This window comes from Sinocyclocheilus anshuiensis, unplaced genomic scaffold, assembly GCF_001515605.1.
Source record: "Sinocyclocheilus anshuiensis isolate Anshui unplaced genomic scaffold, SAMN03320099.WGS_v1.1 scaffold666, whole genome shotgun sequence".
Classification (NCBI taxonomy): Eukaryota; Metazoa; Chordata; class Actinopteri; order Cypriniformes; family Cyprinidae; genus Sinocyclocheilus; species Sinocyclocheilus anshuiensis.
In genome coordinates, this window is record NW_015547661.1 from 139,525 (window position 1) to 166,608 (window position 27,084).

Genomic DNA, 27,084 nt, shown 5'->3' on the forward strand with positions numbered 1-27,084 from the left:
ATTACGTAACGCCGTTACATGTAACTAGTTACTCCCCAACACTGTCTAACACTAAAGCAAGTGAAAGTGTATTTTTATTAATGCTGTCCTGTTCAATGTGAATGCAGTTCAATAAATGTTTCTATTTGTCTGGAGCTGTGACACGTTTTCAGATCTTAGCCTTTGAACTCTGTCTTTCTTCCAGGGTAAAAGAGGGAAAGTGCGAGTTCATGAAAACACAGAGTTCAGTTCCCATGTTCGGCTTGTTCTGGAAAGCAACACCAAACTTGAGAAACAGGTATGAAACAAGCTGTGTAAATGTCAGTGTAAAATCATGGTTCATAAAACAATGTTATAGTAAGTACATCCCATTAAGTGATATGTTACTATTGCTTAAATACAAATGTAACATACAAATGGTTCTGGTTGTAGGTGGAGCAGCTGCAGCAGGATATGTTAGTCCAGCAGGGGGCGCTGAAGGATAAAAGTCTCGTGGTCAGTAATCTGGACCGGGACATCACCCTGTGTGACAGCACTCTTACTACCTTACAGGTAAAGAAACCCTGTGTTAAATACAAACAAAAAACAAAAAAACAACGTCTTCTCAAATTCTCATAATCCCTCACAATACCAAGTTCAAGGAACAGTCGACTTGTTTCTGAATCTATAGCAGCAACAATTTTCACTCTAATGTAAATTATTTTTGTTATTCAGAGACTCCTCACCATTCATTAGGTTGACTTGAGAAAGCCAACCTACTGATCTGCTACTTAAGCTTTTTATTATTATTCTTCTTAGACTACATTTCTGAACGCGCCTCCTCCTAGAGCTTTCAAGCTAGAACCACCAAACTCAGCCCAGCTCTTCAGACTGATCTGACTTCATGTGCTTTATCTTTTCAGACTGATCCGACTTATGGTTTTCATAAAAGTGAAGATTAAAAATAATAAAAATCCCATAGACTTACATTGACGGAATGTTCAAATGAGCCAAGACTATTCAAACCCCAACTTTCAAAATTCAAATGTAAACAAACTGAAGCCCATTAGACTCAATCAAGCTTCCCTTCTATGTACTATTTCTAATCCATTCAAACTCATTCAAGCTATCTATCTATCTATATACTATCTATCCTAGCGACAAGTTAATCATGCTAGAAACATACTAGCAACATGCTATTAACATGCTAATCAGGCTAGAAACATGCTAACAGCATGCTAGCAACATGTTAGTCACTTGCTAGTCAAGCTAATAACATGCTAGTCACTTGCTAATCATGCTAGCAACATGCTAGTAACATGCTAATCATGCCAGCAATATGATAGTAACTGGCTAATCATGTTAAAAACATGCTAATCATGCTAGAAACATGTTATCAACATCTATCTAATCTACCTACATTTTCAAACTTCAGGCTGTTTTTACAACTGCTTTAAACTTTCAGGCTAGGCTTTCTCAAGCCAACCTAAAGTTTGTCTTGATGAACTTTTTTATCTAGTTGTACAATAATGTGTTATTGCAATTATTTATGTGGTCTTTATAGAATCATAGCGTATAAAAACTGGAATACTGCATAAAACATTTGCGAATAAAGCGCTATTTTCATCTCATGTGTTCAAGAGATCAAAAAAATGTCACTTCCTGGGAAACTGGTACAAAATATCAATAATAAAATGTAAGTTTCTGCAACCGGGGAAGTCACCGTAGCTCTTTTTCCTACATAATAAATTACTTGCGAAACACAATAACAAACAATGTTGCATTTGGATGCCTGATATTTGTGAATGCAATCGTGTGAGACCGTTCTTCAAGGAATCATTTTGATGACAGACTTTGGCTCAAGCAATGATTAAAACAACATTTAAGATGGTGTGCAGACTGTGCACAGAGATTGGTCCACTAGTTAGTCCGGTTATCCAATCAAATGATCTGTCCAGGCAGTGCCACATGTGCATTGAGGAATTCCATCGTAGATTGTGTGATGTCTTCTTATTGGGTGAAAAAAAATGATCTGCCTCAATTGAGTGCATATTTATGCATTTTTATTTATCTATTTGCCAAATACATGGATATGCAGAGTTCTTGTTATACAGCAGTTTGTATGTACATCAGAGTTGGCTGTATGCTGTATGCTCTGTGTATGTGTGGCAGAGGTCTGTGGAGGAGCAGCGAGTGCGGATCTGCAGCGTTCAGCGTGAACTGAGGGATCTGCGGGGTGTTCTGGGCTCTGAACTGAGCGAAGAGCTCCCGAGCCTTCGGGCATCGCTGGACTCCCTCAGACAGCAGGTGGCCGTCACAGAAAGCCTCAGGGAACACCTGGGTATGTCAAGTCTGATGCAAAGAAAACATATTTCCTAATATATGAATGATCAACATATTAAATGACATAACGGTATATTAGAAACTATACAGAATAATATATTGTGTAAATATATTACAATATATTGAATAATACATAAGGAATTGCCGCTTTCATGTATTGAAAAATATGTGACAATATATTTACTTATATATCACAATATTTCTGTCATGACAACTCTCGGAGGGATTGGCATGGTAATGTACATGACAATGTTAATGTATTTGGTCTTGGCGGAATAGATCTGCTACGCTGCTGCGGCAGAGCAAGTACCGAGACATGCTACTGCCAATACATCCACAACATGCTGCTGTGAGCATGTAAGAAATACTGCTGCTGCAAATATAACATACATGAAATAACCCCTATATAGCATACATGAATCACCCCGTAGCAGATCTATACAGGTGGAGCTGGGGAAGGTGGAGGGTTTCTGAAGCAAGCTGCAACTGCTACGGCAAGCATTAATCATATATTTGAATGCTGAGCAGCGAGCTCATTGGCTACCGATACAGGAGAGAACCAATCAGCTGTCCCATGTGATAATGTTGTCATTAGGTTGAGTTAGACCTATCGGACTGCGCCATCTAGAGTTTCATGCCAGAACCCTGTATATGTAATTTTATATTCAGTAATACACTTTATAATAAATAGATGTACATGTGATAAGATACGTTACTGCATGTGTAAAAATATATTGAACAACACTCATGCAGTTTATACACACATATATGGAAACATATATTTATTTTATTTAATAATCATTTATGATATACACGTTTCATATTTTAAAATATAGCTAGCTTACAATAGCTTAAGCACACCTGCTCATAACAAAGCACTTAGTGAACAGACTATCACTGTGTTGAAAATTGCACAGCCATTATTTTTTAAATGATGTAACATAATTTACTACAATTTGGCTAATCGTCTTCCTGCCCACAGGCTCTACTCTTCTGCACAATGGTAACCCCACAAACTTACACATACCAGAAACCCTTTTACATTTCAATATAATACAACATTAAACACTACAAGATCTCCCCCTATATTAATATTGAGCAAAAACACATATGACATAACACTTAATTTTAACATTTTGATTTGCCCAGACATAAATGTATTTAAGTAGATTTTGAGGCGCATTACCTTCAAAAATAAAAATAATCCACTGCGTCCTCAGCAGCTCAGATGTTGGGAGAAAATGAAGACTCTTATCTTCAGTCTTACATCCAAACACAGAACATGGGGATTGCTTACGAGACATTGTTGACGTTACAGTTGCTCGAGAGCGGAGAAAATGAAGGACACCATTCAACTCTCTGAGGGTGGAAACTATGGCAATGCAGGGCTGTCAGTCAAAGGCGTGGGCGGGGCCTAAGCAATGTGATGTCATATTGCTTAGAGAATCAAAACGGCAGGACTAGTGAGACTGATTTGGTTTAATGGGAATTAATTAATGGGAATTTCAAAGCTCATTGGTCTGAAAAGCAAGGTGACGGAAATGTTACGCCCCTTACCATACTGTGATGCTGTCTCCCGGCATGACGAGACAAAACCAATAAAACCCATTACAAACGAGGCATTTGTTGCATCCAGTGGGGACATAATTACTGATTATAATGACTTATACTGTGTTTTTACGCATTGCGTTGCGTATTGCGCCACATAAACATAAAACCATGTCTGCATTTGTGATCGGAGAAACGACATAAAGAATATTTCTTTGGATTTGAGACTTTAGTCTTTGCAACTTTACAGATCTTCTTTATCACCAAGAGCTTGTAACACTCCAAAGAGAAAGGAAAATTTGAAATCGCATCATATGACCCCTTTAAACCAGCTACTATGCTTCAAAACATACCTAACCAACATATGCTGTTCAACAGGGTAGGCTTTTGGTAGAGCGACAGTTTGAAGAGACTTGCCTTGCTAAACAAATTAGGTAGACTTTCAGGGTTTTTTGTTACCTATTTGAATAACACATGGTTTTACTGGCCAAAACATTTGAAGGATAATGTTGCCCATCGAGAATTGATGTTTGTTGTCTTCGCAGTAATGCAAGAACTGGGCCGGGTGTCCCATCTTGCTCCTGGAGGGTCACCTTCCTGCAATGTTTAGCTTTTCATTATTTTAAAACCACAAAGATAAGAAATGCACTCTTTCATTAGATAAAATATCCCACCTTTAATAGTTGAGTATATTTACAGTACAGACCTTGTCAGAGGGCAAATACATAAATAAAATAATTGTTCATTAATCATAATCGAGGTAAAATGTTCAATTAATTGAGATTTAGATTTTACGTCATATCGTCCAGCCCTATGTTGACATTGTTTAATCCAGGGGTGTCCAAAAATCCTGATACTGAAGGGCCAACAGCCTGCAGAGTTTAACTCCAACCCCAATTAAACACACCTGAGCCAGCTAATCAAGGCGTTACTAGGGATACTAGAAACTTCCAGGCAGGTGTGTTGAGACAAGTTGGAGCTAAACTGCGGGACACCGGCCAGAGATTGTCTTACTACAGGGAGATGAGAGGGTCTGTATTATTTACTATTGGAGAGAGCGTAATGGCTAACGTGAATCACGTGTCCCTTCATAACCAATCACATTACAGCCTTGATGTCATTAAATTTCAGTCAGAGTTGTACGGCACTCAATCGGCGTTTACGGATATCATAGGAATGAATGGGAAATGTCGTAAGCTGTATCCCATCTGTCACAAAAAGTCAGTGATTTCTCTTATAAAACGGCATTTTTTCAGTATAAACTCTAAAAATAGTTCAATCCAAAAGTATTGTTTAGTGTAAAACATGTTGAAGATTAGCCGATAGGCTGTCGATTCATTAAATGATGAGCCGTTTCCTCTAAAAAGCTGTTTATTCAGCAGAGTGAAGCCTCTCCTCCATTGACATCCATTAAAAAAAAAAAACTCCTCTATGTTCTCCTTTCCGTTAGCATTAGCTGTTACGCATTTTTGGCTAATGGTTGCAGGCTTGTCTCTAGTGGCTTTGCACTGCCCCTCCAAGACGAGTTTTGACAACCCTGGCTTAGTGTGTCATGGTCTATACATAAGATGAGTGAATTATAGAGTTTGTTTCTGGTCTCACACAGAACAATACCATCCAGATGTTCTTTGTGGAAATGGTAACAGTAGAACTGTGTGTGTTTGTGTCCTTCAGGTGCGTTAGAGCAGACGTGTCAGCGTCATACCCGCTTGTTAGACATCCACGTGGAGCAGCTGCAGTGTAACGAGCAGCGTTTCCGCCAGCTGGAATCCACTTCCTACGACGGGAAGCTCATCTGGAAAGTGCGTGACTACTGGCACCGGAAAGAGGCCGGCACCCTGCTCAACTCAACCCCCTTCTACACCAGCCGTAGCGGCTACAAGCTCAGTGTGCGGGCTTACCTCGGTGGGGAGAATTCAGGGAGAGGCACTCACCTGTCGCTCTACATCACGATAATGCGCGGAGACTTCGACTCGCTCTTACCATGGCCGTTCAGACAGAACGTAACGTTAACACTGCTGGATCAAAGTGGCTCGAGGAACCACCAGACCAATACTTTCACCCCCGATACCAACAGCGATAGCTTTCATCGGCCAACATCTGATTCTAATGTGGCCACGGGTTTCCCGAGATTCATATCACACGGCGATCTGGAGGCCCCTCGAAATGCCGTTTATGTGAGAGACGACACGCTATTCATCAAAGTAAAGGTGGACACAACTGGATTAGAGGACTTGTAGCCTATGAGAAAAACGAATTGTCCCAAAACAGTGTCCAGGATTCACTGGAGGGTCACTTAATACCCGCTTGAAGACATTTGTTGTAGTAGCACTGGTTATTATGTTTACATGCACAGATTTTCATCAATCTGAATCAGTTCAAACCAGCTGAAGGTGTTGAATGTATTGCTCTTATGTGCCATATTTATGAAATTTCAGTTTGGATGTGAATGAACAAAATTCTGCACATGAGAACATTATCGGTCTTAAAACATAACCTTTTATGATACTGATTATTTCTAGCCAAGATCCATGTCTGCTTAATGGTCTTTGTCTTGTCGGAGTGAGTGGTGCAGATCAAAGCACACTTGCCTGCAACATGTTGGCTCATAAAGACCTGGGTCATGTTTTAATGCTTTTTTAATCTATCCCCATCTCTCTCTGCACTGCTTTCTAGTCAATAAAGGAAATAATTTCAAATAGTGTGTCTTGACGCCTGATCGATGCTATCCTCAGTGTTTGTTGAGGAAAAAGGACAGTGGTTAGTTGGTTTTTCTGAAGCTCAGTGGTCAAAGCTGTAAGAGCCCACCCCAACAACTGGCTCTGATATTTTTAAACTTTACAGAAGTTGTTTTCATGTTAAAGTTATTTCAGTGGGCCATAGCTAGCTATCTCTGTGGTTTAATTAGGCAACCCAGTGTGTAACTGCCATATTCAGAGTCAGGGAAAGTTACTTTTAAAAGTAATGCATTATAATATTGCGTTACCCCGTAAAAAGTAACTAATTGCTTGCGTTACTTATTTGAAAAATTGTCGCTCGGGTATTTCGTTGTAAATTTAAAAGTAATGTGATACTTTTACTAGTTACTTGAAAAACGATCTGATCTGATTACGTAACTTCTGTTACTTGTAATGCTTTACTCCCAGCGCTGGCCATATTCTAACATATAAAAACACATTTGCTTACCTAACAAATGAAAGAAGTAAAGTTTACTCTTATGTTCTCACATCACCATGTTTTTATATTGTAGTGACGCACATACCTGTAAATGTGCCGTGCAGTCTTGTGCATTACACGACACATGTATGCAAGGTATTTTTTAATCAAATTATGGACTGTCATCTCAGTCTGAAAGAAATGGTTGAATTGAGCAGAGTTTTACGGTTTCGCTGTGAGAAACTTGGTGTAAAATACTTTTTAATGTCATTTCATGCTTGTATTCAAGTTGAGTTAAACTGAGCTTTGTTTTCTGTTGCTGGTAAACGTCTCATCACACTTACTGAAGTCATATCAGTTTTTTGTTGGGAAACCTGTTTTACAATAGTTAATAAGAACCACCTACATTAGCAACCACAAAGGACACCATAGCTTAAAACTGCTATCAACGTGTGTTTATGCTAAACACTGTTAAATCGGCATATCAACATGCTAAATACAAGGTATCAGATCTCTGTGTGGAGCACTGGCTGTTGTCAGACAAAAATCTCACTGGATTATTACTGGAAATGTAAACTGATATTTCCTACTGACACACTACAGCAAAAGATAGAAATAACTGACTTAAAACCATTTTTTAGCCGGTGAAAATACTAGTGTTCTAATGATTTTGGCCACCACTGTATATTTTTATTTTACATTTATTTTTATCAGTAAAGTAAAACCTGTAATGTTTGCAGTTGTGGTGATTAAATGAAAAGCAAGCGCATTTTGAAAGATCGTAATTCACACTTAGACCACATTAACACACATTGTGTGTATACGCAATACACGCAATACAATGCATTTTCCTCTCAAAGCATGTCATCTTCAGATCTATTTCCAGTGTAAAATCCCATAAATTTCTTCACTTGAACCAAATTAAACCCCCCCGGTATTGTACAGACCTACACTGTAATTGTTTGTGCCCAACCCTCAAGCTTCAACGTGAAGTATGACACTGACACAAGCGTATAAATAGGTACATTATTACAGGCAGGCAACATGACACTGGCATTGGCACTCATGCTTTGTGTGGTGAATGATGGGACAATAGCCGCTCATATGACGATGAGCCCCTCTGGCTATTCATAGCTATCGTCCACAGCTACGTCTAGTTGTTGTCGGCTGGAGTGTGTCTGTGTGCAAGCGATTTCAAGAAAAAAACAAACAAAAGAAAGCTCAAGATGTGGAAACGAGAAAAAATGTGGATGATTAAGCGTAAGTGTCACATTTTGGATGCATGAAATGCCATTGCATGTGGTGGAGATGGACTGAACATCAGAACCTGTTGGTTAGATTAAAACAAAAACCACTAACACAAAATGTAAATTTTGTGTGGCGTTAGTGTAGAGGTATTTGAGACTTGACATCTCATGTCTGATTTCTATTTCAGCACCAGCTGAGCACCCAAAGGAGTCAAAATACAGGCCTGTGCTGGAGGTATTCCCCTTCACAAGTACACCAACCCCATTTACACCCAGCTAGTGGAAAGTCCCGTACTCTTCTCTGTTTGTGGACGGGAAAAAAAAAGAGTGCTGCCAGGCAGTTGCATTGTTCAGTGATCTCGAATGGATCACCACAACCACGTCCTCTCGCTATACAACCTTGACCATTCTTGGCAAGTTTGAGACGTAGTTTGGTTCAAAACAGGAATGCTCGTTTCTAATGCACAATGAACACTGTTCACATCATGATTATAATATTTAATTAAATACTGAAATTATTATTTAAAAAAATTCATTTAAAAAACGTATTTTATTTAAAATATCTCATTTTAACTTAATGTACTACAACAACTAAAACATAAATAAAAACTATATAGATTTTTAAAAAAATGTTTAAATGACAAAAACACAAAATTACTAAAACTTTTAACTAAAATAAAAACTATAATGGTATCTCATCTGATACTAAAATAACACTGGTTCACATATTTACAATGTTATAATTTGATCATGATAAAAGTTATTACTAATAAAAATAACTCTGACTGCACCGAAAAGATAAGTCTTCAAAATATAATTCTTTATTAATTAAACTATAAATTGACATCAAAAAGCAAACTGACATCAAAAACTTGACATTGATTAACTTGAAATTGAAGTAATATTTGACATCGAATCGATATCAAGGTGCCCGCTGTCGGTTGTCTTTTGCCTAGAGTTTACTCCCCCGTGACCCAATGAGCAGGTTTAATCTGAAGAGAAGCTCCCCTAAAGATGAGTTCCCAAACCTGGACAGAAACCACACCCTGATGGGCCGGATCCTCAACCTGCACATGTACATGCGCCAGTTCAACCGGGCAACTGAAAGCGGCGTCATTTTTGATGATATCATACGCCCCGGACTTGAGGATCCGGGTGAGTTGTTTTGTGTGTGTGTGTGTGTGTGTGTGTGTGTGTGTGTATTTGGCAGTATGAAGTATCGAAATTTCATTCTCACGCATCTGTTCACTGGAGATTATGACTCATTCTATAAATTGACAGTCCGTGTAAGTTACAGCTACACGGCTGCAGACTGCGGAGGAATGAAGCTATCACTTCTCTGAATGAATGTATACCCACTACCCTTGAAGAGGGGAATATATCTAATACATCTGAAGACATTAATGTTTATGAAGTCATCTTCATCATGGGAACCCTTGTGAAAAAGAAGTAGGCCTACACATTAGCATACTTTAAAAATGAGTAATTCTTATGTAAATAATGTGTGAACTGACACTTTTCTGACACTTAATGGCATGTTAATTGCAATTAGATGAAAATTTATTGTAGTTTACATTTATATTAAATGCAATAATTAGAATTTTAGACTGCTTTTGACCTAAAACTTAATGAATTAAAATGTACTTTAAAGCAAGTTTTAATTTGACATTATTATAACGTGCACGTTTTAAAAGTGTATTAAGATTCAGTCATGAATGCATCTCTCTTTAAGCACTCTTAAGTGGCCTTTTATTTCATTAAAATCATATGCAAGTATCATTTTTTAAAAATATGCTTCTAAAATTTAAGTGCACATTCAATACAACTAAGTGCACTTACTTTTTCCGGGGGATTGCATTCATTTAGGTTTCAAGTTTTACTTTCCCTCTGGGGGCATTTGGTAACAAAATTGACTAATACACAGACACACACACACACACACGTTGGGTTTCAATGTTTTATGGGTTTATTCCAAAGGCGTAATGGTTTTTAACTGTACAAACTGTTTTGTATCACCCTACACCTAAACCTACCTCTCACTTTCTGCATCTTTAGATTTTCAAAAAACTTCATTTTGTATGATTTATAAACTTGTTTCCTCATCATGGGGACCAAAAAATATCCCCCACAAGGACAATGATTTCTGGATATTGGCATCTTTGTGGGGACATTTACCAGAACCACACACACACACACACACACACACAGAGACAGACAGACAGACAGACAGACAGACAGACACACACACACAGAGAGACTGTCACAGTAAGCACATGTCAGAAGAGACTCACTTGAATATCAGGTTCTAGTTTCTATGTATCTGTGGACCCCTTTTGTTCTATGAAGGTACTACAAGGGGTCCAAGACAGACAGACAGACAGACAGACAGACAGACAGACACACACAGAGAGACTGTCACAGTAAGCACATGTCAGAAGAGACTCACTTGAATATCAGGTTCTAGTTTCTATGTATCTGTGGACCCCTTTTGTTCTATGAAGGTACTACAAGGGGTCCATTGTCTATTTAAATTATGTTTAAAAAAAATATGAATTATATTTTATTTAATTATATTATTAATTAACATTTTTTAAGTATAACATTTTATATGTATTTTTTTAATAATCTGGGTTGGGAGTCCCTGGGAGGGAAAGGTTGACAGTCTTTGTAAGTTACGCATTTTTTTGCCATACTAAGTCTGTGAAAGAAAAGGTTGTGAATGAACTTTTTGATGGCTAAGTGAACTTTTAGTCTAGAGCCACACCTTTCTCTCTGATTAAGAAATAAGAGATGAACCATAAACAAATATGAATCATATTTGTGTTCGTAAACTCTAGTCTGACTTTGTCTGACAGGTCAGTCCACTGGACCGAAAGCAGTGGGTTGTTTAGCAGGGGATGCTCAGTCGTATATTCTGTTCTGTGACTTCTTTGACCGTATTATCGAGTCTTACCATGGCTACAAGGTCACCACTGACACTGTTCAAGAGAGCGACTTCAATTATGACAACCTGAAGGTAAAAAAATAAAAAAATATCTAATGACAACACCTCATCTCAACAATGAGATTAAATGGAGACCAAATGGACATATGAGATTCAATTTCACATCTCAAGATTTTAACCACACCAAAATATGCAACCAAAAGTGAGTTTGAGAACATCAGTTTTATAGCTCCATTACTGACAGTAAGTGTTACATTTTAGTTTTAGGAAAAACCTCTGAGACATAACTTCATTTAGTCGCTCATTTTCCTCTCAGTGTAAAGTTTGTGATTGTAATATAGTGACGAGATCTGTAGAATAGAGCAAAATCTGTGGTAGCATGGTATAGATGTGTAAAAAGTGTGTTTATGTGTGTAGGGTGGTGATGACTTTGATCAAGCATATGCTATGAGTTGTGAGGTGACTGCAGGCCGCAGCATTGAGGACTACTGCTTCCCTAACTGCTTCCCCACACACTACAGCAGAGGAGAGCGCAGACAGCTCCTCACGCTGGCAAAAATAGGTACTGCGTTTAATCACGGGTCTAAGTGGATGGATACATTTTATGCTGCTAATATAACTTGTTTTATAGTTTTAGAGCAGCTGGGTGAGGATCTGCCTGGAAAGCTTTACTCCATAGATGAACTCAGCCATGAGAGTGAAGATCGCAGGGCTGTGATGGACTCTCCACCATTGTCTTTGATAAAGATCGGTGTGGCTCGTGACTGGCCCGATGCAAGGGCCCTGTGGTTGGTTAGAGTTCACAATTTATGGTTGTATATGCTTGCATCAGAGCCATTTACAGTATGTTTTTGCCTTGCAATTAGGTTAAGTGAGGATGGGACCCTGGCTATTTGGGTGAACATGGAAGACCATCTGAAACTGGTGTCTTACCGAAGTGATGCCTGTTTACAAGAGGCATTTAAAACGATCTGCATCAATGTGCTGAAGGTTAATTTTGATTGACTACCTCATACAATATCATATTTTTAGCGAAGAAAAATGGCCTTAATATTGAACCCTGAGGCATGCCATAAATATTTGCTATATATGGTCTATTCTGCACACACTAACAATCTAAAACATGTTTTTATAGATGGAGACACTATATAAGAAACTGAGACATCCATTTATCTGGAAGTCTCACTTGGGCTGGGTGGTCAGCTCACCTGCAGAGGTCGGCACAGGCCTGAAGGCAAGCGTCACAGTGAAACTGCTGCATCTAGCCGAGAACAAACGCCTGGATGACATCCTGGACAGACTACGACTTCAGATGGAAGCAACTGGTATGGCAAAACTCATTAGAGGATCTGTAATGTAAAATCATACAGCACATCAGCCACAGTTTAACATAAAAATGTAATTAGGCTGCATCCAAAAATAGGTGCATTTTTCACCTTCTAATATATAGATTAGAAGGTATTCAAAAACCAGTAGGTAAAAATGACTTCCCATTAGGCCACAGGAAAGGAGTTATGAATGCCAGTGAAGCGATGCAACTGATGCTGTAGGTCACATTACAGTGACAACATGATGGATGTAGTACATCCGGATTAAACTCATACTACACACATTCATACTATATTAACCACACTTTTCTTTAACAGTTGTGAAATAAGTATATATTTAAAAGAGGTACCTACTCAGAGAGTATCCGATTTTGGATACAGCTTTATTTTTCTTCTGCCATGGAAGCCTATAGCACATGTAAAAGGTGGTGAAATTTGGAACACTGATGGTGGTCCAACTTTTCTAGTGGCAATTTTAGGGTGTCTCTTATATTTTCTAGTGCCACCAACATCCAAATTTTGACATAGCTAATAACGTTTCATAACATTTTCATTAAAACGTAACATTTTTGCTATTCCTTCTACAAACTTAACACATTAACCAAATTCTGCTCAGATGATCTTCACACCAAGATTAAATCAAATCCTCAAAAAGATGACCCCCAGGACAAATAACATTTTAATTTGTCGTGCATAAATTATATTGTAGCTGCCACTGCTATATTTTCTGTATTTCCTTTTGTACATCAAAGGAAACTAACTTCATTTAGTTGCTACTCTGCAAACTCAATGTTGCATTATTTGTATTTAATGTGCAGGCTGTCCTGGCATCTACAAAATCAGCAACCTGCAGACCATTGGTGTTAATGAAGTGGAGCTGACCCAGCTAGTAGTGGATGGGGTCAAACTTCTCATCCGAATGGAGAAAAGACTGGAAAACAACAGTGGCATAGATGACCTGGTACCTGCTCAGAAGTGAAGCGGCCATCAGGCTTGTTTTAGTGAGAACTGTAAAATCCCATTGTTCTCATCAACACTATGATGAAAAAGGGACTTTGCAACACGTTTTCTTGATGTTTGTAAAATGTTGTTGATGCTAGTTGTTTGGTGAATCTCATGAAGAAACGTCTAGATTATATTTCACCCTATTCTACATAAAGACAATGAAGCCTATTTTAGGCTCATTACAATCTTCTCACTAAGCCATTACTGACACATTGCCTTGAAAATGTCACAATACAGAATTGTAATAGCCTTAATTCTCTTTAATATGTAATATATTATTTTTTCTGGGTCTGAAATATGACCTAGGCGATTCATTGAACTGAAAACTACATTTAGGATTTTCGCTGCATTTGAGTTTACAGACTCCTTTCACAGTCAGCAGTATTTACTACCTGTATATCCTAAGCATATATGATCATCTGCAAAATAGAGGACTACAATGTTCAGTTGGTTATCAAGAACAACAAAAATACATGATGTAATGATTGCAATGAGGTATGCGATATACTTTAAAAAAGGACACAAGACGTTTTAGTTCAAAGACTCATTTCAAGTAAGCTTTAATGTGCTCCAGTGGGATTGAACCACAGTGGCCCAAGGGATTTTTCCACAAAAATGTACAGTACTATGTCCAGAGAAAAAATGGGATGAGTGTGTGGAAGAGTTTAATTGCATTTTTTGGAGATCCTCAGCCTTCAGCTTGCTTCCCATCCAAACGGTTTCATCCATACAGCCTTTAAAAAAATAAAAAAATAAAATGTACCGTCACAAAATGGAACATCACAGTTGACATTCGAACATTCAATTCCTCTCTGAGCTTTAATCACAGCTTTACCCTTTAATATTTTTAGCCACTAATCCTTTTTCTCAAACTACGCAAACTTGACCTCATCTTCCCTTAAAAGTGTGCAGTCACAACCTCTTTAGTCAGCATAACAGTGAAACAACATAGACAGCATTGCACATTTAACCTTCGATATTTCAGTACAAAAGAACTAGTAGAAAGTACCAGTACGAGAGGTCGTAACCCATCTTCATCACCACCACTTATTACAAAACAAATAACGGTTTACAAAAAAAAAAAGTCATGCATTCTCTGAATGAATTTCTACAGTTAATAAAACAGGAAGGCATAAAATGGCTTAAAAAATAAAAATCTTGGAGTTACAGTTGAAGCTTGTCTTGTTTCTGGATTTCAAAGGAAAACACACGGCTCAGTGTTGCTCCAAACACACCGCAGCATTTCTGCACTACAGCTCCATGATGTTAGTCTCGCGCTATGTTCTGTATGGAATGTTAATGTCGACGTTCGTTTACGAATTTCTAGCCGATTTGACCATCCAAACCATCTGCATCTGGGAAACTCACTGCCTTCTCTACAAAACACTTACTCATTAATTCTGATGTTATGATCACATCTAATTCTCACTCTGAATTAAAAGGATAATTCATCCAAAATGAAACTTCTGTCATTATTTACTTGCCCTCGTGTCCTGCCATGTATGCTGTTATTTTATTTTATTTAAAAAAATGCACATTTTCAGTGATTAACAACTTAGATTTTGAATTGTTACACAAAGTGTAACGTATGGCTATTGCACAGAAGTTGCAGTGTGTGGATTATCATTATGGTGTTTTATCATTTTTGGCGCTTATTAGTCAGATAAAGCTGCATTAATTCTTCAAAATGAAAAACAACAACACACAGGCTTGTTGTGACCACATTGAAATGACAGAACGCCCATTGTTGGATCAACGGTCCCTTTAAAAACAAACGTTGATAAGTAATAAAAGAACTGTTAAAACTGAGTGGTCTCAAAATCTAAAAAAAAAAACCAACAACAATTAAACAACTAAACAGGTATGACACATTGAACATAATTTTTCTGTACAGAGCTCAATAGTGACTATACAACACCTCCACATAAGTAGGCTGAAAGTCTTGTATTATACAACTCTATCATGAATTCAATACAACAAAAACATTCTAGATCTTAACTGTACATGTGGAAAAAGTCGGTTTAAGTCTGTTACGATAATTCGCTCGACAGATCTCTGTCCTGCCGACCCTGAAAGGGTTTCGATATTATTGCAAGATGGTTGTTTTAACCAGGCGTATATCAAGAGGTCATGAAGATCAGGCTAGGGCATTTTTTCTCTTTTCGCATTCATATTTTTTCTCCACTACACATTACAGCAGTAGCTTACAGAAGCAGTAACTCAAAATGCTGCTCAAACTTCCTGGCCAGATTCCTTTTTTAGCGTTCCCTATAGATGTGTATTTTTTGGAACCCTTTGCTTACAGCTTGAGCTCATTGGCAATTTTGGAAGCGATGTTCTTGAAGGCGATGGACGTCCCCGATATGCGTTTGAAGCGCACGCCGTTGAGAGACAGACGGGGCAGTTTGCACACCTCCATCTCCCACTGGACGAGACTGTCCTGCCGCGCGTCGCCGTGCACGCAGAAGAGCAAGAAGCGCTCGCGCTGCTCGTAGTCGCAGTTGTTGGCATCCAGCACCTTGCGGATTTCTCTCATCATGTCTCCCGGCTCCATGGACGAGGTGGTCTTCATGCTCCAGGTGAAGCGCAGTGATCTGGGCTTCGAGTCACGGCCTTCCTCCTTGGGTTCTCCGGATCCGCTCCTGACGACCAACACAGAAGCGTTCAGAATGTCAGATTGACTCTCATCCCAGATTAGAAACATGGCTGTGAGTTAAGGCTGTTTACACTAAGGACAATAACAATAAAGCTAAAGTTGTAATAATCACTCTAATTATATGAGAACAGTACTACAGCTATACTGATAACGACACAGAGGAACAGTATCATTGGAATCACCTTTAGAGAGATTTTTTCCAGCTGATGAATGATATAAACATTGATAAGAATCCACTTAAAAGAACATATGTGACACTGCAGCACAAAAGCAGTCTTAAGTCGCTGGGGTATATTTGTAGCAATAGCCAACAATACATTGTATGGGTCAAAATTATACATTTTTCTTTTATGCCAAAAATCATTAGGATATTAAGTAAAGAGCATGAAGATATTTTGTAAATTTCCTACTGTAAATATATCAAAACTTCATTTTTGATTAGTAATATGCATTGATAAGAACTTAATTTGGACAACTTTAAAGATGATTTTCTCAATATTTAGATTTTTTTTGCACCCTCAGATTCCAGATTTTCAAATAGTTGTATCTCAAGCCAAATATTGTCCGATCCTAACAGACCATACATCAATGGAAAGCTTATTTATTCAGTTTTCAGATGATGTATAAATCTCAATTTTGAAAAATTGACAATTAAGACTGGTTTTGTGGTCCAGGGTCACATATATAATGAACAACACATTATAGAGCATTGTTCTATGCACTAATAATGTTATTGTTATTGGAAGTGCAAATAACTACAGTCAGGTCCGGAAGTATTCAGAGTTTTTGTGCTTTTGCCTTTATACACCACTACAATGGATTTGGAATAAAGCAATCAAGATGTGATTGAAGTGCAGACTTTTATTTTAAGAGGTTCCACAAAAATATGACATTTACCATTTAGGAGTTACAGTCATTTTAAGCAAAGTGCCTCCCTTTTCAGGGACTCCATAGTATTTGGACAGTTGACTAAGAAGAGGTTAATTGTCCATTCCCTCGTTACTTCAAGACAAATTAAGCAGATAAAAGAGTTGATATGAGGTATCAAATTGGCATTTGGAAGCTGTTTGACTGGTGCTACCAAATGAAGTCCAAGGAGATCTCGATGAAAGTGAAGGAGGCCATCATTAAGCTGAAAAACCAACATAAATCTATAAGAGAGATAGCAAAAACCTTAGGTGTGGCCAGACCAACGGTTGGCTACGTTCTTAAGAAGAAAGCAAGCACTGGTGAGCTCAACAACATCAGACCACGGAAGACAACTAAAGTGGATGATCACAGAATCCTTTCCTTGGTGAAGACAAACCCCTTCATAACGTCAACAGAAATCAAGAATACTCTGGAGGAGGTAGGCACATCATTGCCAAATCTACAATCAAGAGACGCCTCCATGAATGTAAATACAGAGGGTTTACAACAAGATGCAAACCACTGGTAACATTCAAGCACAGGAAAGCAAGATTAGACTTTGCCAGAAAACATCTAAAAAGCCTCCCATGTTCTGGAATAAGGTTCTTTGGACTGATGAAACCAAGATTAAATTGTACCAAACTGATGGGAGGAGAAAAGTATGGTGAAAGAGAGGAACAGCTCACGATCCAAAGCACACCATATCAAGTGTCAAACATGGTGTCATGGCATGGGCACGTATGGCTGCCAATGGAACGGACTCACTGCTGTTTATTGCTGACAGAAGTAGCAGGATGAATTCTGAGCTCTTTAAGGCTATACTCTCTGCTCACATTCAGCCAATGCTACAAAACTGATAGGACGCAGTTTCACAGTGCAGATGGATAATGACCCTAAACATATCGCGAAAGCAACTCGAGACTTTTTGAAGGCAAAGAAATGGAATATTCTTCAATGGCCAAGTCAGTCTCCTGATCTCAATCCAACAGAGCATGCTTTTCAGTTACTGAAGACAAGACTGAAGGCAGAAAGACCTTGAGGTGGCTGCAGTGAAGACCTGCAAAGCATCTCCAGGGAGGAAACTCTGAATTTGGTGATGTGCATGGGCTCCAGACTACAGGCAGCCATTGGCTGCAAAGGATTTTCATCCGAGTATTAAAATTGTGCTTATATTTACAATTATGTCACTTTGTCCAAATACTATGGAGCCCCTGAAAATGGAGGTACTTTGCTTAAAATGGCTGTAACTCCTAAATGGCAAATCTCATGTTTTTGTGGAACCTCTTAAAATAAAGCTAAAAGTCTGCACTTCAGTCACAGATTGACTGATTTCAAATCCATTGTAGTGGTGTATAAAGGCAAAAGAACAAAAACTCAGTCAGTGTCTGAATGCTTCTGGACCTGACTATGTTAAAATAACAGGATTTTCTGCTATTTATACTACTTATTGCAAATAGTGGCAATTATCTGCACCTTAGTATTGTAGTACATTATAAAACAGTATGCAATAATAACGTATTGAGTGTAAATGATAATTTTAATTCAAATTATTAAATCCTACCTGATTATTTATTTTATTTTTACTTAACTTTTCAACTATTTCCTTCTTTTTTATTGAAAATAAATGCCTTTCCGAAGTGATATGAGATTTGAAAAAAGAGAAGAAAAAAAAAAGTTCGGCAGAAGGTGGATTCGAACTCGGGTCGATCGAGTCAAAAAGACCACGGCATGCGCAATACCACCTACGGGACTGGAGCTGTTTAAGACGATCGTCTTTTGTAGTGGTGAGTAGCCCAATCACACATTGGTGGGCGGAGTTAGTGTAAATAGCTTCTGCCAACAAGGCGTGCTATTTAGTGTAAATAGACACTCCGTATTGTTATAGTTATCGTTGCGAACAGGTCTTTAACGGCTGTTCACACCAAGGATGATAACTATAAATCGAAACACTGTCGAAACACTTTCAAGAGTGATTTTTTTGGTCAATCAGAATCTCCTTGAATTAAAGAGGTTCAGCCAGACAACATAACTGCATTGTGCGCTTATAATAAACAGAATATTACCATCCATTGTGTGGATGCGAATAAATGTGACCCTGGACCTCAAAACTAGTCTTAAGTGTCAATTTTTCGAAATTGAGATTTATACAAAGCTGAATAAATAAGCTTTCCATTGATGTATGGTTTGTGAGGATAGGACAATATTTGGCTGAGATACAACTATTTGAAAATCTGGAATCTGAGGGAGCAAAAAAATCTAAATATTGAGAAAATCATCTTTAAAGTTGTCCAAATGAAGTTCTTAGCAATGCGTATTACTAATCAAAAATTAAGTTTTGATATATTTACGGTAGGAAATTTACAAAATATCTTCGTGGAACATGATCTTTACTTAATATCCTAATGATTTTTGGCGTAAAAGAAAAATGTATAATTTTGACCCATACAATGTATTGTTGGTTATTGCTACAAATATACCCCAGCGACTTAAGACTGCTTTTGTGCTCCAGGGTCACATATTGTTATAGTCATCTGAATATTTATTGATTTTGGTGTAAATGGGCCTTTTGTGGAGCAACCTTACAAAACCAATAAGGTGCATGGAAAAAAAAATCTGTGGCCAATAAAGCTAAAACAAAACATACAGTACATTAGACCCACAATTATATTTTGTATATATAGTAAAATTGGTTGCTATTAGACATCTGCGGGATGATGTTGGATGTCTGTTTTTACTTATTTGAGTTAAGATATTTCAGTATCAGTGCATCCTAATTTAAATGGACTGCGAAATGAGCAAGGTTGTTTAGAGGGTTGAAATCTGTGTTAGAAAGACAGAAGACGACTCCCAATGATTAGAAAACATGCAAAATACACCAAACAATCAGAAATCTCACACAAATACTTTACATTGGTTATCTGAACCATTTAAATCAACACAGACTCGTCGACTGACCTGAAGGGGCGACAACAAATACCCCACAAGCAACAATCTCACATAAGACAGAGGATCTATAAAAACCTCACCTCAAACTGTACGGCCGACCGTGGGCCTCTCCTTCACTGGGTACCCTTGGGAAATATCAGAGGTCATATTGAGAAAACAGTGGACAGCTAAACTCTGAACCATAGATTAGTACAAGTCTGCATTTCTAATAGTAACAAGACAACAGTTTCTAGGCAATCGTAAACTGCTTATAGTTTAGTCCTGTTCACACCAAGTATGATAGCTATAACGATAACCGTATTAGCGTTCACACCAACAAATGATAACGTGCTGTTTATTATAAGCGCGCTGCAGTTATGTTTTCCGCCGTTTTAAATGCTTGAGTGCCTGTAAGTCTGGTGGACTTTGATGGGATGTTAAAGTTTTCAATCAATTGGCAGCTTGAAAAAAAAAGTGCCATTTTTTCCCCAAACCAGTTCAGTGCAAACCCCACCCACAGCCGATTTTACTGGCCAACTCAATAGCTAAGTCCCAATTCAGAGGGTGCATCCTTCGAAGGCCGATTGTGTCACCGTGGTGCGACGAATGATGTCTAACGATACAAATTCACAAATGTAAGATAAAAAAAAATAAAAACTTTAAAGCTGTTTAATGTTGAAATCCTACTGAGATGTGATTTTTACTCATGTACAGAAATGGACTAAGGTGAACATATTTAGACAGGTTGTGAACCCCGTTTAGTTTTAAGACTGTTGAATATCTTTTTTTTTATTTTTATTCCAGTATAAACACTAGATAAAAAAGTTTGTAAAGACAAACTTTAGGTTGGCTTGAGAAAGCCTAGCCTGAAATTTTAAAGCAGTTGTAAAAGCCTGAAGTTTGAAAACTTAGATAGATTAGATAAATGTTGATAACATGTTTTTAGCATGATTAGCCAGTTACTAACATATTGCTGGCATGATTAGCATGTTACTAGCATGTTGCTAAGCATAATTAATAAGTGACTAGCATGTTTCTAGCATAATTAGCAAGTTACTAGCATGTCGCTAGCATGTTTCTAGCAAGTGACTAGCATGTTGTTAGCATGATTAGCATGTTACCAACGTGTTGCTAGCATGTTGCTAACATGATTAGCAAGTGACTAGCATGTCGCTAGCATGACTAGCAAGTGACTAGCATGATTAGCAAAATTACTAGCATGTCGCTAGCATGTTTCTGACATGATTAGCATGTTATTAGCATGATTAGCAAGTTACTAACATGTTGCTAGCATGTTTCTAGCATGATTAACGTGCTACTAGCATGTTGCTAGCATGATTAGCAAGTTACTAGCATGTTTCTAACATGATTAGCATGTTTATAGCATGATTAACATGTCGCTAGGATAGATAGATAGATAGATAGATGAGTTTGAATGAGTTTAAATGGGCTAGAAATAGTACATAGAAGGGAAGTCTGATTGAGTCTAATGGGGTTCAGTATGTTTAGATTTGAATTTTGACAGTTGGAGTTTGACGGAATGTTCAGATGAGCCAAGACTTTTCAATGCAAGTCTATGGGATTTTTATTATTTTTAATCTTCACTTTTATGAAAACCATAAGTCGGATCAGTCTGAAAAGATAAAGCACATGAAGTCAGATCAGTCTGAAGAGCTGGGCTGAGTTTGGTGGTTCTAGCTTGAAAGCTCTAGGAGGAGTAGCGTTCAGAAATTTAGTCTAAGAAGAATAATAATAAAAAGCTTAAGTAGCAGATCTGTAGGTTGGCTTTCTCAAGTCAACCTAATTACTGCCGCTCGTCACCTGCAGCTGTCACAGTTGCTAGTTAACAAAATCAATCCTAGACCGTCCCATATAGTAACGGTCGGTCCGACCTTCACAGCCTTCAAAGTCTGTGTCCTTCGAAGGATGCAGCCTTTGAATTCTGATCACGTCAAACAGTAATGCCATCTATCAGGATGTCTTCCCAACACTACACTGAGGTTTAGGTTAAAGGTAGGGTAGGTGATTTGGTTCAAAAACATTTTTTCTTACGCTGGTTGAAAATCTCTTCACATCCCGATAGCAATTAATAAGTTAAGTGGTCTAAATGTATTTATATAATCTGTGGAAGGCATAGGACCATAAAATGTTCCCTTGTTTGAGGGCTACTATAGGCTGTCCTACCTGCCTATGTATGTATGCATCAACGTATGTATTTGCATACCTTCACGCTCCCTGTTCGCACAGACATTATACCTCATCAGCGCGTTGATTGCGCTATTGCAGACCGTGCGAGAATGGACGGCGCTATTATTGTAATATTAAGCACTCTGTACTGCAATGTTTTGTCACCGGTGAATGAGACATGAGGTAATCTGACAGCGTTGCATGTGTTTTGGAGGCGTGGCTTTGGAGAGTGATTTTGCAGGGAGGGTGGGATCTTATGCTTTCAATGCTGACCTCTCCAAAATCGCCTACCCTACCTTTAAGGTTAGGGGTTAGTATTAGTTTCAGGGTTTTGTTGGCAATCCGCACAGTGAATAACATTGCCAATGAATGTCAGAATCAGCTGGAGGCGGGGTTTGCGCAGAACTGGTTTGTGGAAAAAAAAATGTGTAAAAGACTGTCTGAAAATAATTCCAATGACATCGTTTCTCGGTGGTTATTGTTATAGATATAGTGTAGACATCACTATTCTCTTACAATGATTATGGTTAATGTTGGGGTTAGCATTTGTTTCAGCATTATCAATACTGTGATGGCCAATCAAAATCTTTAGAATTAGCTGAAGGCGGGGTTTGCGCTAAACTGGCTTGTGAAAAAAAACACACAAACAAAAAATCAGTGATTCCAACAATATTGTAACAGTAGACATCATTATTCTCTGACATGACATTAAAACTTTACCTTTATAGTTATTGTCCTTGATGTGAACGGACCAATACATACTGCTGTTGAAGGTTTCATCATATTGTTTTTTTTTTAATAAAAGCAAGAAACCATTAGCTATGTTACAGTGATTTTACCACTGCTTCATGTGCACCTGTGAACATCTCTTAACTCTAGTAAAATCACTGTAAGGAATGGCCTCTTATTTCTTTATTTCATCATTCTGGCTGCATAACAGAAGTCAAAAACTGCCTTATTGTGATTTTGATTGGTGGTGGACAGTGGCAACTGATAAACGTTCTTCTGACCACAGAGATTCATTCCAAAGAGGAAGGAAGGGGAACGGGTACAGGACCATCAGCATTCAACAGATTCAACCAGACTACAGCTAAACACCAGCAGTCTCCACAGGTAACGTCTGAGGGATGGTGGTAACGGATGCACAGATCATTAGTAAGAAACACACGGGTCGACAGGAGTCTAGTTCTGAGGAGAAGGGTGTGTGAGGACACATTTCCACATGTTAGTCAGACGGGAAATATATCAAACTATCGTCCCCTACCTCGCCGTTCTGAAAGACAGAGTTCTACAACACAAACAAACAAACAAACACAGCATGTTCAAAGCCTGGACCCGAGACCTTTAGGTCAGCCATGAAATCTGAACAACACACGAACGAAAGGGAAAATGACCTTACATACTTTATTATGGGAGATTCATTTATCTATAAATACACTGTGGATTTATTAAAAACTTGAATTATTGGTTCACCCAAAAATATACATTTACTGAACTCAGGCCATCCAAGATTAGGATAAGTTTGTTTCTTCATCAGATTTGGAGAAATGTAGCATTGCATCAGTGTCTCAGCAATGGATCCTCTGCAGTGAATGGGTGCCGTCAGAATGAGAGTCCAAACAGCTGATAAAAACATCACAATAATCCACACCACTCCGGTTTATCAATGAATGTCTTGTAAAGGACAAAAGCTGTGTGTTTGTAAGAAACAAATCCGTCATTAAGATGTTTTAACATCGCTTCTGGCCAAAAGTCCATAATAACGCTTCCTCCAGTGAAAAAGTCAATCTCCTGTTGTCTCTCACATCAAACTCCACCCACATATTTGTTTAGAGCCGTTTTGGACTGTTTTCATTTGCAAACTGTGCTTGATCTGTGCAGATTTTTCTCCTGATTCATCCATTGCTGAGACACTGATGCGATGATACATTTCTCCACATCTGATGACAGAGCAAACTCATCCTAATCTTGGATGGCCTGAGAGTAAGCACATTTTCAGCAAATTTTAAATTTTTATGAACTATTCCTTTAAATGTGTAATTCCTGCTTTAGTGTCACCTAATGAAACTGCAAACAGACAGTAGGGGGCAGGTCTGAGAGTGATGTTGATTTCAGCTGCAGCCAGCTGCCTGATCAGCTCACTTTACACAGTGTCCTTCACTGTCTGCAGCACACTCAAGAGTCAATGCAGGCTCAGCACAGAGCGTGAGTGTGTGTGTGTGTTTGTGAGGCTCTCTCTCTTCCATGCACACACTCACACTCACTCACACACACTCACACACACTCACACACACTCTCTCACACTCTCTCACACACACTCACACACACTCACACTCACACACACACACACACACACGCACTCACTCGCACTCACACTCACACGCACTCACACGCACTCACACGCACTCACACGCACTCACACGCACTCACACGCACTCACACGCACTCACACGCACTCACACGCACTCACACGCACTCACACGCACTCACACGCACTCACACGCACTCACACGCACTCACACGCACTCACACGCACTCACACGCACTCACACGCACTCACACGCACTCACACGCACTCACACGCACTCACACGCACTCACACGCACTCACACGCACTCACACGCACTCACACGCACTCACACGCACTCACACGCACACTCTCTCACACTCTCTCACACACACTCACACACACACACACACACACACACACGCACTCACTCGCACTCACACTCACACGCACTCACACGCACACTCTCTCACACTCTCTCACACACACTCACACACACTCACACACACTCACACTCGCACACACACACACACACACACACACGCACTCACTCGCACTCACACTCACACGCACTCACACGCACTCACACGCACTCACACGCACTCACACGCACTCACACGCACTCACACGCACTCACACGCACTCACACGCACTCACACGCACTCACACGCACTCACACGCACTCACACGCACTCACACGCACTCACACGCACTCACACGCACTCACACGCACTCACACGCACTCACACGCACTCACACGCACTCACACGCACTCACACGCACTCACACGCACTCACACGCACTCACACGCACTCACACGCACTCACACGCACTCACACGCACTCACACGCACTCACACGCACTCACACGCACTCACACGCACTCACACGCACTCACACGCACTCACACGCACTCACACGCACTCACACGCACTCACACGCACTCACACGCACTCACACGCACTCACACGCACTCACACGCACTCACACGCACTCACACGCACACTCTCTCACACTCTCTCACACACACTCACACACACACACACACACACACACCGCAGTGTAGGGCTTTAGCTGTTAAAGAGAGACTTCCTGTGCTAATGGTTTGTAAACAGTGTAAAGAAGTGGTACTCAATCAGGGGGCCGGGGTCCACTAGCGGCCCTCAGCAAACTTCCAAGGGCGCCTCAAGGTGATGTAATTTAAAGTATTAAAATACTTCTAACTTAAATGAGAAGATCTGAATTCTAAAAAACACTATAAAAACAATGCATTAAATGTATAACTTGTAAACTGATACACAACAAAGTTTTGGGGGCAGTAAGATGTTTTTGAAATAAGTCTCTTGCGCATCAAAGCCGCATTTATTTGATCAAAAATACAGTAAAAACAGTAATATTGCAAAATATTACTACAACTGAAAATATGCTGATTTGCTGCTCAAGAAACATTTCTGATTATTTCTGAACATTTCTGTTTTTTTTTTTGTTGTTTTTTTTGCGATTTTTGCTGAAACTGTGATACGCTACACTAAGTTTTGGGTAAGATTAAAAAAATAATAATAATTAAGAAAAAAATAGATTTTTACTTTTATCCAGCAAAGACACATTAAACTGCTCAAAATTGACAATAAAGACATTCAAAATATTACAAAACAATTCTATTTTAAATAAATGATTTTCTTTTGAATCTTTCTATTCATCCAAGAATTCTAAAAAAATAAAACGTATCACAGTTTCTTCAAAAGCAGCAAAACAGTTTTCAACATTGCTAATAATAAGAAACCATTATTTAATAACTGAGCACCAGTAATAATTGATCATAATTAAACATCAAATCAACATATTTCTGAAGGATCATGTGACACTGAAGACTGGAGTAATGATGCTGAAAATTCAGCTTTGCCATCAAAGGAATAAATTATATTTTTAAATATATAAAAACAGATAACTACATGAACTATAATATTTCACAGTATTCCTATTTTTACTGTATTTTTGCTCAAATAAATGCAGTCTTGGTGAGCATGAGAGACTTCTTTCAAAAACATTAAAAAAAAAATCATAATTATTCTGAACGTTTGACCAGTACTGTAATCCATCATTGTTGACCTGTGTTTGAGTTTTTCAAAGCTTTGGCCCTTTACAGCACTGCAGGCCATTCTGTTGAATCCTGACCTGACTTCCACACAAACCTCAGGAGGCTGTAAAGCAAGTGCACAGTCAGGACACGTGCAGAGATGGATCTAGAGACTGACCTCCGCACAAACTTGGAGGTGAGCTTGCTGATGAATCCGGACGAGGTTCCCCTGCGGGCCTGGGCGAGAGCGCCGGTGTCGTGGGACAGTGAGGGCGATGCGGGAGGGCCGTTGTATGTGGCGCTGCGGCGGTCTCTGAGGTGCGCCCCGTGGAAGGTGCTGCGGCTGGAGGTGCCCCGAGGAAAGCGGGTCCGATCTGGAGTCATGCTGCTGATGCTGTGAGCTGACGGAGACGTGGACGGAGCCCTGGAGCCAGAGCTGCTGACAGATAAACAGTGATTTAATATATATATGTATATATATGTGTGTGTGTATATATATATATATATATATATAT

The 27,084-nt window shown here is 39.0% G+C and overlaps 3 protein-coding genes across 8 annotated transcripts in view; 2 read left to right on the forward strand and 1 right to left on the reverse strand.

Annotated features, from left to right (window-relative positions):
- Positions 1-6,537, forward strand: part of LOC107702253 (TNF receptor-associated factor 5-like) — a 10,786-nt gene extending 4,249 nt beyond the window's left edge. For both annotated transcript variants that reach the window (XM_016504510.1, XM_016504511.1), the window contains exons 8-11: positions 185-277; positions 412-531; positions 2,131-2,299; positions 5,524-6,537. In XM_016504510.1, coding sequence (XP_016359996.1) covers positions 185-277; positions 412-531; positions 2,131-2,299; positions 5,524-6,089 — 948 coding nt within the window. In that variant the 3' untranslated portion in view covers positions 6,090-6,537. The remainder of the gene's footprint in view (positions 1-184; positions 278-411; positions 532-2,130; positions 2,300-5,523) is intronic.
- Positions 6,538-8,045: 1,508 nt separating this feature from the next.
- LOC107702254 (creatine kinase, testis isozyme) lies at positions 8,046-14,602 on the forward strand. The gene is made up of 9 exons (XM_016504512.1): positions 8,046-8,265; positions 8,441-8,487; positions 9,209-9,407; positions 11,108-11,268; positions 11,614-11,758; positions 11,828-11,984; positions 12,063-12,186; positions 12,332-12,521; positions 13,343-14,602. The coding sequence occupies exons 1-9, from the start codon at positions 8,232-8,234 to the stop codon at positions 13,501-13,503; spliced, it is 1,218 nt and encodes a 405-aa protein (XP_016359998.1). The 5' UTR covers positions 8,046-8,231; the 3' UTR covers positions 13,504-14,602.
- The window catches only part of LOC107702252 (serine/threonine-protein kinase MARK1-like), a 52,557-nt gene continuing 39,531 nt past the window's right edge, over positions 14,059-27,084 (reverse strand). Inside the window, exons 16-19 of one of the 5 annotated variants that reach the window (XM_016504505.1) lie at positions 26,748-27,005; positions 20,121-20,165; positions 15,833-16,171; positions 14,059-14,263 (exon numbers count right to left, since the gene is read on the reverse strand). In XM_016504505.1, coding sequence (XP_016359991.1) covers positions 14,251-14,263; positions 15,833-16,171; positions 20,121-20,165; positions 26,748-27,005 — 655 coding nt within the window. In that variant the 3' untranslated portion in view covers positions 14,059-14,250. Of the gene's footprint in view, positions 14,264-15,828; positions 16,172-20,120; positions 20,166-23,111; positions 23,395-23,470; positions 23,495-26,747; positions 27,009-27,084 lie in introns of those variants that run through there. The other 4 variants (XM_016504504.1, XM_016504506.1, XM_016504509.1 and 1 more) reach the window with 4 other exon arrangements.

Bases quoted from the DNA above. Each gene is read 5' to 3' on its own strand.
- LOC107702254 (XM_016504512.1), top strand. From the start codon at position 8,232: ATGTGGAAACGAGAAAAAATGTGGATGATTAAGC. The intron at 8,266-8,440 runs GTAAGTGTCACA...TTTCTATTTCAG, and splicing joins AAAAATGTGGATGATTAAGC to CACCAGCTGAGCACCCAAAG. The intron at 12,522-13,342 runs GTATGGCAAAAC...TTTAATGTGCAG, and splicing joins ACTTCAGATGGAAGCAACTG to GCTGTCCTGGCATCTACAAA.